General features: G+C 42.3%; 1 protein-coding gene across 13 annotated transcripts in view; it reads right to left on the reverse strand.

Annotated features, from left to right (window-relative positions):
- msi2b (musashi RNA-binding protein 2b) overlaps nucleotides 1-17,814 on the reverse strand; it is a 222,844-nt gene that overhangs the window by 106,259 nt on the left and 98,771 nt on the right. For all 13 annotated transcript variants that reach the window (XM_066695941.1, XM_066695939.1, XM_066695938.1 and 10 more), the window contains one exon: nucleotides 1,143-1,191. In XM_066695941.1, the coding sequence (XP_066552038.1) occupies nucleotides 1,143-1,191 (49 nt within the window). The remainder of the gene's footprint in view (nucleotides 1-1,142; nucleotides 1,192-17,814) is intronic.

Genomic DNA, 17,814 nt, shown 5'->3' on the forward strand with positions numbered 1-17,814 from the left:
GGCCAGTGAAGAGCAAAAGCACGTTGGTTAGGAGGGTGAGTGAAACAGGGGAGTTCTTTTGTTATGTAATTTCATTTTTTGGGAGTAATCCAGCCAGTTAAAAATTGGATTTTCCTAGAACCTGAAAGGCTGAAAACGGAGCGGGCAGAAATAGCTAAGTGTTAAGCCCAGTAAAAAGAGACCGGTTTGAAAGAAACCCTGTGTGAAGACGGGTTTGCCCTCTGCCTGCTAAACTGGTCCTAACTGTCCACTTCCTCACACAGTGGACTCCGTCCCCCTGACGGCACCATACTATACTGTGCCCGCCTTTATGTCAAAGTAGCTATTAAAAGACAGGTGAAAATGTTAACATGGTGTCTTTATTTTAGGATTTGAGAGCTGTGTACGGTCAGACCTGTAGCACTGTAGGAAGATTGTGAGCAGACAGACACAGGGCTGTCTTTGGAAAGTCCTCTGCGAAGAATGCAAAGCTGCCCCAAACCCTGATAAAGAGCAGATAACGGAGAGATAAGGACGCCACCTCTCCGGGGCTTTATCTGTGCTGTTATCGGACTGCACAGCACCCTCTGCTCTGTAACCGTTTAGAATAAAAGAGAAAATATCTTGCCAGATGCTATCTGAATTTGACCAGAAAAGCAATACGAATTTCAGCCTCAACCCCCCCCCCCCCCCCGCCCCTTCTGACTGATAGTCTAGGAACTCACCCTGCTTTTGTCCACCTTTACTAGCCATGCAATACTGGACAAAGTCTCAGTGTACAATAAGCCATCGTAGCACAGTGACTACACTGCCTGCATCTATATAGTGCCTTTGAGAGTCTCACTCGAGCCCTGACAGAAAGGACAACAACAACATCCTGAAGTGCAGCCCCCTGGGGCAGAATGAGTCAGGATACCACATAAGACCTAAGACCTAGAAACAGCCAAGAAACTGACTGCTGTGGGAAAATGGAAAACATGGAATTTATTAACCTGAACTGGGTCTGACCTTGCCAACAAGGTAAACACAACTCAAATCTAATGAAAAACTATGACATTTACCACATGCCAAGCAGCATGTAGATTACAAGGGGAGTCTTTTATGAGAAAACCACGAAGAACAAGCTTAGTTAAATATGAACAAAAAATACATGAACGACTTACCTCTATGCCTGTTAGTAGTTTTATCGAACATAAGCATGGCATCTTCTACCTGTAAGACACAAGATGAAAACATTCTTGAGACAAATGCGCTCATCAAAAAAGCATCAAAGGAAGTAAACTTGTTTAGCCATACATATTGAAAAAGCAAGGTTACAGGCAGGGTATACAATGTAATAGACCAAAAGTCCTGGTGAAATAATCATCTGAACAGAAATAATCAATAATGAAGATGATTCCCTCATTCGGTACTGTCATGACATAGATAAGTAAATACATACATCTACAAACTGTGCTTAAATCCAACCAGCGCACACCACACTTTCCAGTGACGGGTCATTGAGGACTCTGCTCAGACACGATCTGAGCTCCCAGAACACCCCAGTGTGTTACAACCCTATCAGCACACGGTTCACGAAGCTTTGAGGCCTCTCTGAGTAGTGGTCAGAGTGGAACCGTCCCTGTACAAGCAAACTGCTGTGAACATGAACACCCAGGAACGGTAAAATTGTCATGGAGCTCTGCTTCTACTGTGATATAATAACCTTACACCTACTAACAGATTATTTTCCTGGTGCATGTTTCATTTAGTTTTTCTTTGGGTTGGTTTGACTGCTTTATTACAAATAAACTGGAAGAAAACCTTTCATTACATTCTTCAAAAGTTAAATGTATTACTTCTGTGAGGATTGGTATTACCATTAGCGGTAATGATATTCATAAGCGAAGGATCATGCTCAATAAGGCTCAATTTGACCGTCTCTGAGATGAAGACAGAAACTAAATGCTAAACATCACTGCAGATATCAAGAAATAATGTTGAAGGCTCTTAGAAAATAGGTCTTGGCAAAATTAGCATGGAACGCTATCTTCGCAAATTTCAAGATGTTAATTTTGCTTTGGTTGGATGCAAAAAGAAAAGAAAATTAGATGGCGAGAAAGAGAGAGAGAGAGAGAATGGCTGAAGGGCAATTTGGAAAGGTATTTAAATGTCGCTATCTGAAACTAGCCTGGGCTGTTTTGCGAATCCCTGTTCCTCGGTTACTGTCGCTAGGTAACCGGTTCACCAGCCCTGGTCCACATCGTGGCAAATATCCGGCGTCCACTGGGAGTGTGGGGGAGGCTCCTGGGGAATGGCTGCTGTCTCTGTTCTAAAGGTTTTGCACACCGGTGGAGCCCAGCCAGTGGGCAATGGGAACCGACAGGAGCAGAGCCTGGCTCGTATGTAACTGTCTGTCTCAATAAACAATGCCATCGGCCCACTCCCCCTCCCTGCCGCCTGCACACAGCATCCTGGATCCATTCATCTCACAGGCACCGGCTAGGGAAGGCAAATGCCCTTTCTAAAAGGCAAAGGCAGTGCCGCTGCACTCTTACGAGTCCAGATCCGGTCACTTTCCTCGGAAAGAATACAATGATTCAGCTGCAGACCGGTGCCCAAAACGATCGTACGGTTTTCTTGGGTAAGTGCTGCAAATGTGCCAAATAATGCAGTTGGTCGTCTGGTGGTCTGTCTGTGCAAGGTGGCTGTGAGGTCTCTCGGGTGTTCCGATACCAGCGGAGAAACGGATCTGTGCAGGGAAGGGCCTGGGAAAGTGTGGGTACTGTAGAGCACAGAGCACCTTGAATCACACAATGAAGACAAGCTCTCTTTGTACTATTGTTGCATTCCCTGTGCTATCAGTTAACTTCAGACAAAAGAAGACATTCACCTGCACATACATTTTGTAATTGAGTGGAGCGCTCTTCCCAAAAAACACACAGATTGAAACCAACAAGAACACTGAGTTGAGCTTTGTTTAAAAATCTACTGTAATACAGTTAAATATATATAGAGATATTATCATTTATGCTAAATAGCTTATAATAATCCATTCTGCGCTAAATACACCCTTACTCTTTAACTGGGTATCAATATCAGGAACATTCTCCCATTCCACCACCTGATTTCAGGATAAGGACCTCTTCAAGAGACATTCCTTACAAAAGTGGATTGGATTACATTGGAAAAAATGATTATCTAACCTCCCTCTTTCTCCGCCCTCTTCAGAGAATAAAGCATCTCTTTTACCGCATAAACAGAGCAAAAACCTATGTAGTGTTGAAACGGTGTGGATTGGCTTTGGAAAGGGTGTTTCAGGCTCATAGGTGCTATTACTGTGGATGGTGGGGACCAAGAGAAGAGGACAGGAGCTAGAAATTAACAAACCCTCAAGATTTCTCTATCGGTCAGGGCCACAGCAGTCAAGAAGAAGCATTAGCACTGAATGAGGTCAAAGCCTTAGTGTATTCAAATACACTGTACACAGAGCAGGGAGAGGAGGGGGTGAAAGACATTGCACATGCATATAGTGTGGTTCTATTTCTGCATTTCATATTTACTTGACCTTTACTTGTTAGCTTTTGTGTCTCTGTGCTGTAGTCAAAGTGGACCAGGGTAACGCTGTGTCCAGATCCACAGAGACCGATCCATGTTGAGAGACGGCGCTCGCACTACACACAGGCCACCCAGGCCATTTCCCAAAGTGTTAAGACAAGCCGGAGGATTAATTAATAGTCAGGAGCAAGTCACGGGAGTCCCAGCAAACAACTTGAAAAATCAATGGCTGTGGCAGTGTCCAGCCCTGCCCGCGTCAGCAGCGAGGTGTCAGACCCGCAGTGGGTTAAAGCACACTGACATTGCACACGGTTACCTTCAACTAGGCCAGCAACCTCAGCTTTTACAGCGCTTGCTACTGTTCTAGCTTAATGCGCGGCGTACAACGTACAGAATGACTAATGCAGTAATAATGTGTGTTTTATTACAAGCATATACCAACTAGTTCTTGCCAGCTCTGTCATAAAACTGCTTTTAAATGTAGTTTGTGAACCTCAAACCGCACTCTCCGGAGCACAGAACTGAGATTTACGTTTCTTATTAGTGCCGGCTGTATTTTCCCCTCTTTGTGCTGTGGTGGCTCTTTACAGCCTTTTACAGTAGGCTTTTTATTAAGAGTCTTGTCACTGGGAACACAGAATAGAGGGCAGAGCAGGCCCGTCTCAAAGTGGCAAATGAAGAGAGAGGAGAAAGAAAAAAAGACATACAGCAGGAGCACCCTGGGAGGTGCATTTTTGAATTGCTTCTGTTTTTGGTGTAAAGAAGAAGAAAAGAAATCTGAAGCAGCAAACATTTGAGTGTCTGACTGACTTCTAACCGCCGCTGCTGTCCTAGACATTTCACCAACCCTGTCAATTATGGAAAAGAGGTTTCCCCACACTGTTAAAGATGTAATTTATAAATAAAATTAAGCCATATGAAACCTTGTCTTCATTAAATAAAAACATATATAAATATATAAATCTAGTTATGCATGTAGGTGTTTAGCTAACAATTACTCTTTGGGGTTTGGCAGTCTCTCAATTAAATGAGACTGCACTTGCGGATGACAAATTCCTTGCCAATTTCTTTTCCTGTAGTCGTGGGAAGTTAGCTGACAGCATGTTTTATTTAGGTTGAAAATATAATTGGAGCTCTCGAGCAGATTTTTTATTAACAGCAAAATGTATTACCTAAGGACATGTGGGAATACAAGCTGTTGGAAACACAGCCGGAGATGCAGGTAGATTGTGTTTACCTTGAGAAACTCTGAGAAGAAGCAATCGTACACTTGTTTAAATTCACCTGGACCCCTGAGAGACAAAGCTTATCTCGATTCTGTCGGCTTTTATGATGTTAAATTTGGCTCCTTGGAAAACCTTTATGCTACCGTAAAATAAAATAAAAATAAAAATCGAAAACACAAGCTCACAAGTTTAAGTCATCCATTTTTGAATTATTTATGTTAGGACTAAAGCAAACTGAACATCAATAAGTGGGTTGACTTCTAGCATTTTCAAAGCAATAATCATACGTGAGATTTAAGAGCTCCACTAATGCATCAAGACAGGAGTTTAGATTAACTGCATTTTCAGATTATTTACATTCGTTACACAAGTAAAGGCATCAAAAGTAGTTTCTCAGCCCTGTATAGGATGTCATATTTACAGAATTTCATATTTAGGAATTTAACTTACAGTCTTCACAATAAATATACAAGAAACAGCATCGGTACATCTAATACTCTTCTTTTGGGTTGAAAAAAAACCTGAACACAATTCCAGCCGTGTGTGCAAATGCTCAACATTTTGACAGGAAAGAGTTATGAACACGTCTCCCTCTGTTTGGCAGAAACAGTTTGACAGCATGGCTGATAACCTTTTTGCATTTCATTGATCATTACCATCAGGGGTCAGAATGGAGTAGAGTGGTAGTTATGGATTGGTGACTAGAGAGTCTTGGGTTTTAATTCTTGAGCTAGGCACCCCTATTCGTCCAGCCAATGCTGGAAGATAAACTAGGGATGGAGTAGGCTACGGCAGGATTTTAAGAAGGTAAATATCACGTAATGATATGGGCTGATCTATTTCTCTTTCAGTTATATTAACCCACATTTGTCTTGTACATAGTTTCAGTCTGACAGATAATGTTATCTGAATGTATGCAGCAGCTTCAGAGAACTGCCCTTTATTTTTGGAGGTAAAGTAGAACGAGTAACAAATTCTGTGCTGCTATTCTCAGATTTGATTTCCACCGGATGTCAATCAAAATATCCTACAATCAAAACAAATTTCATGAGTAGCGCATAAAAGGCCATGGTGTGAATAAAGAGCCGATTTGTACGTATAAATGAATAGCTATTAACCCAGCGTCTTTAACAAACTACACCAAAGGCACAATGGGCAAAGGCATTCAAGGCCCCCCAAAAATCAAAACTAATGATTTATCTTTTGCTTCTGCACAGCTGACACAACAGAATCTCTCATAATCGATCACCTGATTATTTACAAGAAGTGTAAAAAAAGGCCTGGGGGCCACGCCACTTCAAGAGAAGGCTACAGGGCAAAAACAACAACAGTGCATAAACAGAGAGGGAAATAAACAAACATCACAGGCAGGTCAGCACTGAGAGAACTTCAAACGGAACGCAAGGCAGAGAAAACTCCTCATATGTTCACAATATTGAGTCACCGAGCGACTGACTATGAGAGCAAAGCACTGGGGAGGGAGGGGGAGAGAGAGAGAGAGAGAGAGAAAAAAAAAAAATCGGTTGAATTCTCTGAAGAGTTAACCGCCTAATCTTTACAAAAAAACAACAGCTCATTATAATAAAATTTAATTGCCACACACATTTATTCAAGGACTATCACAAAAGTTCCACTATTTCAGCTTTGTAAGTTTTATTAAATTATATATATATATATATATATATATATATATATATATATTATAAAAAAAAGGTATTTAGTATAAAACACAACCAGAGGAATATAATGACTGATAACGTTATCCATCTTCGCTCATTCCACAAATCTACCGCTTTTATGCTTCATTTGTTTTTATCATCTGATTTTAACAAGGCTGCACACTGGCGCTCTTACTACACTTCTCTCCCTGAAAGATATTTTAATTGCAGAGTACAAAAAAAAAAAAAAAGGGAGGAAAATGCAATGAGAGAGATATCTTAAAAACAATCACCTCTGATGACCTCCCCGGAAGGAAATTCTGGCTTAAGAATCAAAACATCTTATTATTCATAGTAACAAAAAGAGCCAAGTGAAAATAGACACCTGGGTACCAGCGGCCGCGCTGATGAACACAGAGCTCGTCGAAGGTAACTGGCAGGAGCGCCGGGGAGAGGAGCTGCCAGCGTGGCGCCTGATGAAGGTGTACTTAAAGCCAGATACGGAGGCACTCCAGGAAACAACACAGCCTCATTTCCCACGGGTTCTTGTTTGGTACAGAGCGGACAGAGACTGGCAGTGCTGTGTCCCGCCAGCCTACATATGCCCCGGGTAAAGAGCTGGGGGAGGTGAAAGGTCAGAGAGGAGAAGGAGAACATGCAGCTCCAGGTTCGGAGCAGATGTGGAGCCAATAGACCCTGCTGCCTTCAAAAAGTGGTCTGCAAACCTTTTACAATTAAAATGACTACGTAAGTGTGCATTATTGTTGCTGTTATTGTTATTCATATTATGATTATATATTGTAACTATCCACTCCTGATTTTCTTTGAAGGGAATGTACTTTAAGTCACCGTGTGACACAGCTGTGCGATTTAGAGAAAATCTCTGAACTCCAGGAAACTTACACTGAGATTCAGGTGCTCAGAATTCTCATTTTACCCAAAAAGGGAGGAAAGAATTCACTGCCAACCCCCCAGCCCCACCCCCCATCCATAATTTACAAAGTCCACCTTCCCTGTCTTTTTGCTCAGCAGTCCAGATACAAGTTACCACAGACAGCCTCCGGTTGTTCCGTTTTGTGTTAACCAAATCCCTGCAGTTTTGCTTCCCCCCCTTCCTCCTACAGTTACCTAGCCTGCAGGCATACAGCTTACTAATGGAAATAAAAAGAGAGAATAAGTAAGTAGCTGACACTTTGTAAAGCCGCAGCTCACAACCTTTTTTCAGGGGTCGAGAGCTGGTCACTTCTGTTGTAACAGGGAAGGCAGGAATGCCTCGGCTCCTTTCAAGCTGCTAATTTGTATTCTCAGTCTCGCCGGGGCAGAGCTATTCAGTGGAAAGACTGCTCTAGTATGATAACACATTACCCCACTGCACTCCCCCGCACAGGACTCTGCATCCTGCCTTCTAGGGCCTAAAATCGTAATACATGATTTATGCACAAGGAAAAGGGGGGAGAAGGTAGAGAAAAATATTTTATTTTTTTTTGCAAGAGGAGGCCTCTGGGAGTCTGTGGTTCCAGAAGCTTTATTAATGTCACTTCTACAGGCCCTGCTTGGTGCAGGTGACTTGTGGCACCTGTGGCTTTAATTAACAGCAGCCTCAGCCAGAGAGTCCCACACCGGGGCCTGCCTGCGAGAAAAGGCCACGCTGACAGGGGGGTGGGAGCTGCTCACATGGACCCAAAGCTCAGGGCATGTGCATTCAGTGCCTGTGGACAGCAGCCAGGTATAGCATTTCACCCTTATACACCCTGTGAAAGGGTTTGTTAAAAAAAGACTGAATGGCTGAATGGGAACAAATACGGATAAATGCCTTCGTTAATTTTCCTGCAGAATGGGGGGGGAGGGGGTACTGGTAAAAAGTCAACTTTAGCCTAATCTTGATTAGCACCCTGGAAAGACATCTTGACACCTAGTTTCCGTTACCATCCCAGTGAAAGGGGTCCTTCTGAAAACTCTCTGCAGTTCAAGTTCTCTGTGGCTGTCAAAGGCACAGCGGCAGCAATCTGGCCAGGATTGGGGCTTATTGTTGCGCTCTCCTTTCCAAAAAACAAACAACAAAAAAAAGATACTGAGAGACAGCCTCCCTGGCAGTTACTTACCCTGGTAAACAGAGCTTTCCATTTTTAACAGTAGCTCCACTAAACGGGGCAGTGACACTGCAGACAACAAACCCATCTCTCAGCGAGGAGATGAATAGTGCTGCTATCTGATTTATACATTTCCATATTGCTCAGGAGCAGGCATTTCTCAAATGGTACACACACAAAAACAGGCTCTCCGTGTGAAACTCATCTTTCACACCGAGAAAGATTTTATAACAGGACTGAGATTTAACACTTTCCCGACCAAACTAACTTCGATCACCGATTGACATTGTGGTTCGGGGCAAAGATCCCCCTTGTTCAAATTCCACAGGTGACTGAAGACCTGGCCTGGAGGAGCCCGTATGCCCTGCAGGGTAAGCATCCTTGGCTTAAAATACAAACTGGAGTGCCGTGGGTTGAATGGCTGTATCAGACAACCCATTCAACCCACGACACTCAAGTTTGTTTTGTTTTCTGCTAACTGCTCATCAAACGAGCAGTATCTGCAATCAGCCCCAAGGTGATACAGAATTGCACTTCAAGCCGGTGAGCAAGCTTGTATGGCAGCGAATTGTTTTATAAGCTGGCTATGATTTCCTCATGTTTATTTAGAGACGCCCAAACCATTTCCAGACACGCTGAACCACTCAGCCTCTCAAGGATATCTCCTCGGTCACCGCGCCAAGGATGATAGACGGACACTGATTTGGATTCTGAAATTGACTTTTCTTCTGTATAATAGGCTGGTGGAAATGGAGAGCTCATCTCACCCTTTCCAACCCCCCCCCAGCTTCATCCCCATCCTCTCTCGGCGGTGTTGCTTCGGCAAAACCCCTTCGCAAGTGACACTTGAGCGAGATGAGCCCATAAGCTGCCACCATGGTCCATGAATACAGCGAGTCAATTGAAGCATGACAAGTTGAGCAGGCCGCATTACAAGAACCACTTAACTGACACTTCCACCAGAAAGAGGGAATAAAGGAGCACATTAGCAGAACACAAACAAAAACAAAGTTTGCGTTTTGTTTTTTCCCCTCCTAATTTGTTAAGATTTTTTTGCTTGCCCGCCAGCGAGGCAACAGGATGAGACAGCAACGTGTTCCCTGTCTGAGGAGCAGCCAAAGAGCTTCCCACCTGGGATTTTTCTTTTACAATAGATACCGTTGCTTCTCCCTGTCAACACTCTGTACAGGCGATTACTCTCTCAAAACGGCGGTTCGTCGGGCTGCCGAATAATGTATTTACGAGGTAAGCTCATACTGAATTACAATGGTCGGTAAGTTTTTCTTGAAATGATAACGGCAACAAAAGCGGCTTAAAAATAATAAATAAAAAAATCTTCAAGCTGGTAGACTATTTCTAAAGCTGGCCATTGCTTTTCACATAAATATTCATGCGGGCCACGGTATCAGAAAAAAGAGACTGCTATCCAAGTACAGAGTCGATGCATATTCTAGTAGGGCTTTTTGTCACAATATGAGGCAGCCCAGCATGGCGATGGTTACTACAGATTTAAACAAGTGTGGACAAAAAGCCATCTGTGGAGCAAACACATAACATTAAATGACAAATTTCAGTATTAGGCATAGAGCAAGAGGAATTCGGATTATAAAATATAAAAGCTGAAATCTAGACATCAGCAAAAAACTTCAACAAAATGAACCTAGTTTTTAGTGGTCAGTGTGCGTAGGACGGTGCATATCTATCCAAACTGCAGGATGCTTTTTGTACTGAACAAACTGCCTTGCAATTCATTTAAGCGGTTTCACTTCCAGTCCTATACGGCTACAAGTTATAATACCATTATATTTATTAGGCGTTTACATCCCTGCACATTCCTTTATGGTACTTCGGCAGCACAGCTTCTGTTTCTATCAGGATAGATTATGCCTCCAAGCAAGCACTGTGTAAGAGCTGTCCCTCCCGTGTATGAAAGCTGAGACAGGGAAACATTTTGTTTTTCAGCTGAAATAGTAATTGGAGAGGTAAGAAATCCCTACACCCTCAAGGTAACAGTTTAACTTGGAAGATTTACTTAAATTGAAGCCTTTTCTGCCAAAGCAATGTTCTTTTTATCAAGACATCTCTCTCCCTCAGCCTCCTGCTTGTTTTTTATTCCCTCTCACCCCCTCTCTCTACTACATATATAGTAATTATATTAATCAGGAGAAAATGCAGTTATTAAATCCACTAATTGGTATGTAAATAAGATCGTTCTGACATTGGCAAACCCACAACTGCTTTAAATTAAAAATAAATTTAAAACTGTCAGTATTCATTTCTGCTAAAGCAACAGGCAAGCTAGTGTGTACAAGAAATTACCAGAAAGGTTGTTTCTCTTTAGACTAGTGGCGGATTGAATCCAAGGAGAGCAAAGAAGTTTCACAGTTTCAGCGGAAGTTGAAGACAACCAATGAATTGCTGTGTTAACCTAATTTACTTTCTTCTGCTTCCATCAATGACTGACTGAAAAAGTACTGTACCATAAGCCTAAGAACAAAAGCAGTTTCTCCAGAGTGCAATGCAATTTTCAATATAATGAAGAAAAAAAAAAAGCAATAATCTTTCAGTTTTCTTTTGCAGCATTTGAAAAAAGGGCAGCCAAGAAACAGCTAAAAGCTAGCCTTCAATACACCTCATTATAGACTGGAAACCAAAAGTTCCTTTAGACAGAATTGAGAACATCTTTTGGAAACTATTCTCCGGATTTCATACAATATAGCAAATAAGTTTCTAATTTTAAAAGATCTGTGTAAACCTTTTAATATTTAAAAAAATATATTGAATCTGTCATTGCCCAGGGAGGAGAAGAGTGATTGCATGATTTGATGAGTCTTATTTCAAAAGAGGATATCAAGTCTGAAGCGAAATACCTGAAATTTAATAAACGAAATCTCTATCTTCCATTCCTGGCAGGTTTGATGTATATCCTATTAGCTATAGATGTATGATATAGATAAAATGCATTAGGGTCTGGTATCAAAAGGTATTCATTTCAATTACAGCTGCTGCCAACCCTACCCCCTGTAGTTCTTTATTTAGATTAGGCATTTAAGCTCTTTTAATGGTAGATTCAATAATATGACATTTTTCCCCACAATAGGAATGAAAGCTAGCCAATCTAATACTTTTCTTTAATGTAAAATGCTGTCATCTGTGTCGTTTTTTGATAGCTCGCCCTTTTTTGTATGCAGAAATACAGGGCGCAATTTGAATACAGTTATATATCCTCCTATTTATTAAAGCTTGGATTAACATGACAGGGAGTTTTGTCTGGGGAGTCTTTACTACGGCTCAGGGAACGTTTCTGCGCGACAGTAATAGGCTACAGTTAATATACTTGAGTGATGCTGGTTTCTTAGTGTTATAAAGCAGAACAAAAGAGGTTTATTTGAAGCGTGAATACAAAGGTAGAATTGTAATGTATGAAGAAAAGAAAGAAAAGAAAGAAAAAAAAAAAGCCACTGGAGATGTGAGGTGAATTATTCCAGATTGTGTTGGGAGCACATTTATATAATAATAAAAAAAATGACAGCGAGGGATAAAGTTTGATGAGGAGAGCTGTACTTTCAGGAGAAGTTTTAAGGAGTACCCCCCACACACACACACACACTATTCCTTTTTCCATTTCTCTCCTTCTCAGATGTTGCAACAGCAATGCCGGGTAGTCCCTGAAAAGCTTATGCAATTAACATTTTGTGTTTATTTAACTTTCCTTTTCCTCACAGCTAATTTCGGCCTGTATGGCTGCGTGTGGAAATTGAAAACATGCTCTCTGCTTCGGGAGGTGTGGGCGCATTGTCTGAGCTTTCCTCCATGGCAACCTAACAAGCGCAGGGGCCTCCGGGAGCCGCCGGGAGCCGCCGCGCAGCAGGAGCCAGAATTAGCCCATCGCCAGGGAGCATTTACAAGCCAAACAGGCCTTGCATCCCACCGGCCTGCCTGCATCACAGCTGGCTCACTTGCACGGGAGTGGCCAGTCAAAATGTTTCAAGATTAATACAGCATTACGAGGCAATTGTAAAATAAACCACATCTGCGAAAACACAAACGATCTGCAAAGTAAACCTGCAGCATCGACACTTTGTAAGTGCACAGGTGTCCCAGTTTTGAATAATGAATGAGAGTTTCTTTTTGCTTTGTTTTTTGTTTTGCCAATTTGGAGAATAATTGCCTTTTCATGTCCACATTGAAAAAAGCATAATATTTGTCTGCTCAGACCTGGAAGTTTCCTAGTATATGGAAGCTCTTTGTGATCAGTACAATTTTAACTGATTGTTCCTTTTCAAAATGAGATGTTACTTTAAGATGAGGCCATCTTATGTTTTCATAAGTGTAAACCACAGTCATTCACAGAAAGTACTCAACATTGTATGTTTGACTTGTTTTTCTTTTAATGTTCACAAACTGAAAATGCCATCTGATTAAAAGGCTTATTGTTATGAAGCTCTCTTCATAACAGGAATGCAGTTTAAAGCACATTCCAATTAAATTATGGACATTAATGAATTATAATAGAGTTTTCTATGGAGTTCCCTGTAGAACCACAAATATGACACCAAATGTAATCTTTTCTCTCTAAACAGCACACAGATCACTTAATTTTCTACTCCCTCCTAATCTCCAGTAGGACTGAGAGATCATCACTTAAACGGCCCCTGCCTCTCACCCACTAAGAGAAAGTGTACAACCTCCCATCCAGGACCGATCCAAAACTAGAGCTGTCATTATTAATTTTCCTGCTTTATAAATAAGAAATACTCTCACATCTTTCCCTCAGATTTGCTCCCTTTGTATGGAACAGCAAGCGGGCGCTCTCTAGGTGCACTGTTAGAAACTCCATTGTGCGCCATTGTGCAGCTCTGCGGCTGCACACAACACAGAGACACCAATATCTAAAGGATCTGAACTCCGTCCGCCAGACTGACTGCTGGAGAATAGAAGCTGTGGCTCGGGCCTTTCATGGCTCCATCAGTAAAGGACAGGTGCCCTCGCCACAGAGAATTGTCACATGAATAAGAAAGGTCTGCATTCACCGCTTTTCAATTCAAAACTTCTCTTTTTTTTGTCGCTTATGCATGGGAAAGCAAGAAAAAAAGACAGAGAAAGGAAAGAAAAGGAGAAAGAAAGAAGAAATGCCAAAGAATTACAAATGGGAGGAAGGGGGAAGAAAAAAAAATAATATTCCAATTTACAGTAAGTGCTAGTTCAGAAGTCTTCAAAGTGGGAGAGGGGGAGTGTAGCTCAAGCTGAGGAGTTATCCCTTTCTGCAGAGCAGTGCCCAATTAATGAACACAGCTGAGACACTAGAAAAACTTCCCCTGCTACTGCAGCCATGATCCTTGTGTGAAAAAACAGTCAAAGTGTCAACCTGAACTCTTCCCCAGAGCCTCGGGCCCGGCCTCGAAGACTCAGACCCGGTACAGTCAGCAGGAAGTGCCTGGGAAAAAGGGGGACTCGTTATGAATGACACGACAGACGGAAATGATAAGAGGCAGGAAGAGGTGAGGACCGAATTGGACGCCTCTGCCACCCTGACTGGGTTTGTGCAGTAGGACTGAGGCCTGAGATCTCCGGGTGAACTCGTTTCCAGAAAGAGATTACACGTGCAGAAAGGAAACACAGGATTAGCGTGCATCAGCACAGAATAAAAAAAAAAAAAAAAAGGATATGACATCAGTCCATTAGTGACTGTCAGGTGTACCTGAGCAGTATATTTAGTACGCCCCAATTTCTGATGAGAGTGGTGAAGCACCCAGCATCGAGAAGTGATAAATATTGTGTTTCAGCACACAGGTCAGCAGAACGTTCCCTGTGTACAAAAATACACCTGGTGATCTTTCTGTCGAGTTTAGCAGCTCCTTTATAGTCAAGGAAGGGAGATGTCACCTCATGATCTATTCATTACAAAGTCTCGATTCTGTCTAATTGAAAGACGGGTACTTCCCAACCAAAGACCTAGAAAATAGAAAGTAGATCTGGCTACATCCGACGCCCCTGCCCCTGGGTTACAAAGCCCGTCTTTAAATGGTCTGCACTAGTTTACAGTAGAAAGGAGAATAAGTGATGCTCTAATAAAACTACACAGTGGACAGCTTTTGTAATATAGGCTGTCTTACGGTGACAGAGCATTGCTTTGCAAGTTATTATTAATGTTATTTCAGATTTTGTACTTTAGTATTATTTATTTTGGAGCAAGTGTATCTGAATTGCAGATGAGCTAGTTATGAGGTAATGGTAGACAAGGGTAAGGGCACACAGCAAGAGTCCCCCTAGCAAAGGCTGGCTGGCTGGCAGGCAGGGAAGCAGGCAGGCAGGTAGGTAGGCTCCAGTGTGGGTCTGGAAGTGATGAGAGCAGATGCACAAAAAGAGCCTTTGCGACACAGGGCTCACCTGGATGCCCTGGAAGGTCAGCCGTCTCCCCCCAGCTTCTATCAGCACTCACCTGACGGCTGGTGACAATCTGCCAGAACCGCACTGATTATAAATACACTCAGCCTGGAGGCGAAATATATTGGAACCCCTGTAACACAGAAGGCTTTAATGAGAGCTGCATGGGATCCAACAATCCCATCAGCTAGGAGCGATCAGGTCTGTGCTGTGCCTTAATGCCTATTGACAGGCAGAAGTGGAAGAGAAGAGGGGGGAAGAAAGGCTTGCCTTAGGGCACCTCTTGTGTTGTTTAACTGGATGGCAAAGCGCTTAAAGCACTCAGATTAGACAGCTAATGGCTTTCAGAAAATGCATGAGGGGAGCGAGGAGGTATAGTTCTCTGGGTTAGTGCTACAGCAGTATGTCTAAGCCCAAGCATCTCCAAAGAATGGGGAACGGTTATCTCTCTCCTGATTACTTTTAATACATTGTTTTTTTAAATTCCTTACAGGAGATAGGGGTCAAAGGGCGTGCATCATTTCTCTCTGAGCGCTGCTGTAAAAACTGGAGTCAATTCCAGCTTCAATCAACATGCTCTCTCGCTGACACACAGTCCTGCTCCGACTGTACCGGGAGCCACCCTGTGACCCGTGACCAAAATGTGTTCTCTTTGTGATATGGTATAACAGGCGGCCATTACAAAGACTAGTCAAACTAACCTAAGGGACCAAAGCCTTGGATTTGTGTGCGTGTATGTTTTTATATTTGTACACACACCTACCATTTCATTAAAATGATGAAGATAGATACACAGCATTTAATTAAATTATCTTTATCTAAATCCTAATGAGCAGAGATGCATTTTCCGTACATGTGTCAGATGCATTTCCCTATCAGCACACATCTCAAGACACAACCGCAGGGAGCTGAAACACATAGAAGAGATGGTAACAATTTCACATCATGATTTATTTTCACATACATCCTGGCACCTATAAAGAACTAAAGGTGCACATATATATCTCCCCCCCCGCTCGCTCCCTCTCTTCTTGGTGAAATTCCAGAATCGCTGGCGAGTGCAGAATGTCTCTTTCCGACTCTTTCAGTCCCGCGCTGTACTCCGCGCCGCTCTGGGCTGAGCCAGATAAGCAGGTAATTTATCATTCTGCTGAAGGCTACACACGGCGCGTTATCGGGCCTTCACAAGGATTCGGCCTCTGTGAGCAAGGTCTCTGTTTGGAAAGTGACCCACAGTCTCCCCGCTCCAAATTACCATGACAACATTAGAATTATCCAGGCGAATGACAAGAAGAGAATGAATACATTGTAGCCATGTTCACAGCCCAGGTCCCAGCTTCAATTTACGCATCTGTTATTGTGAAAATAAAAAATAAAAATGGTTAACCCCACTACGGTTTGGTGCTTTAATGAATAGGTATTATTACAGCTGTGCCTGGACCACCCCCTCTAAACAACATCAAGAATTGAAGGCCAAGGTCACCTCAAATGATAATAAACATGAGCCCTGCCCCAACGTTCTCTCTTTTCTTATTATTAAACATTTCCCCCCCTTTTGGTTAAGACCTCTATTGTCCGTCTACCTGTAATTTATGAGTTACAAAAGCTAACCTCAAATAAATAAATGAATACATAAATAAATACATTTTTAAGTAATGCAAATGTATTGATGTTGCTGCTACCTCGTGAACGTGTGCATGGCTTTTTATCTTAATGCAATAACAATTTCGAAACGGGGAAGATAACAGTGAGAACTTGTTATACAGTCATTAGACCTCCAGTAATTAAAATGCAGGAACGCTCTCTCGATAGATTGTCAGTTTTTTTTTTTTTTTTCGTTTTTTTCTTTTTTAATAGAAGCGTGGTACATTAAAAAATAAATTAGAAATCACAATGAAAATCCAAGAAGAGAAAAAGATACCGTGTATTCAGAAAGTATCTGAAAGAGTGTGAAAAAGCCAATAACACTTTTCTTTTTGTCAGCATGAGAAAATTAAAACAGAATATTTCCCTTGGAAACAGTGATAAGAAATGTTTAACAAATGGCCTGGCAGCGCACCTCTTTATGTCATCAGAAAATCAAAACTAGACAAAAGCTCAGCGTTCATAACCGAATTTAACCAAGCGAAACACTGTGACAAGAGAATAGTACATGTGAAATTGCCCCACAATTTCTCTTGTTAGGATTGAATTTGCAGTTTGTTTTATTGGCTGAATCAATCACAGGATACAGGACTTTTGCTCCTCCACAGGAGACGAGGCAGGAAGTGGAGAATGTACCCACTAACAGTTCACCGTCAAGGTACAGGCTGACCGGTGTAATATATTAACTGGCCTGACATTCGGTGCTAAATGTGTGTTCGTGCATCAGCTGAGGTTTCTATAAAACCTAAACACACTGCATGGGTTCATTTCCAATTCTAAATGGCAAATGCACACTGTTTACACCGCGGATACAGGGCTATTGGAGACCCTGCATGCATAATCAGTTATATAACTTATAGACCCACTTCACATATCAATACATCATCATCATCATCATCATCATCATCATCATAAAGGAAGCCTATTCCACTGTGTAATAATGTTAAAACAATTCTCAGCTGGGCCATCTCAATTCTGTCAATTTGTTGAGATGGGGAAAAGCAGCACTGGGTTGAGACGTGAAGGAATGTAAACATTGTCTGATATAATTGCACTGATGGTAAGCAATTTAACTGCTTGCACCTTACTTTTCAAAACCTCACCTCACAGCAAAGGAGGAGCAGAAAAAAGGCATTTCCCCTCGAAAGAAACCTGCTCATCTCAAGACGCATACTGCTGCCATACCCCCCGTAAGACAGCCCGCCCCCTCGACATCTACACCAGGGGGCCTTACCCTCCCCTCCAGGAGAGGGCGCTCTCCTCCCGCCCGCTTTCTCTGGCTCATCTTCAAGG

The sequence above is a fragment of the Amia ocellicauda genome, chromosome 22 (assembly GCF_036373705.1).
Source record: "Amia ocellicauda isolate fAmiCal2 chromosome 22, fAmiCal2.hap1, whole genome shotgun sequence".
In the NCBI taxonomy this organism is placed as follows: Eukaryota; Metazoa; Chordata; class Actinopteri; order Amiiformes; family Amiidae; genus Amia; species Amia ocellicauda.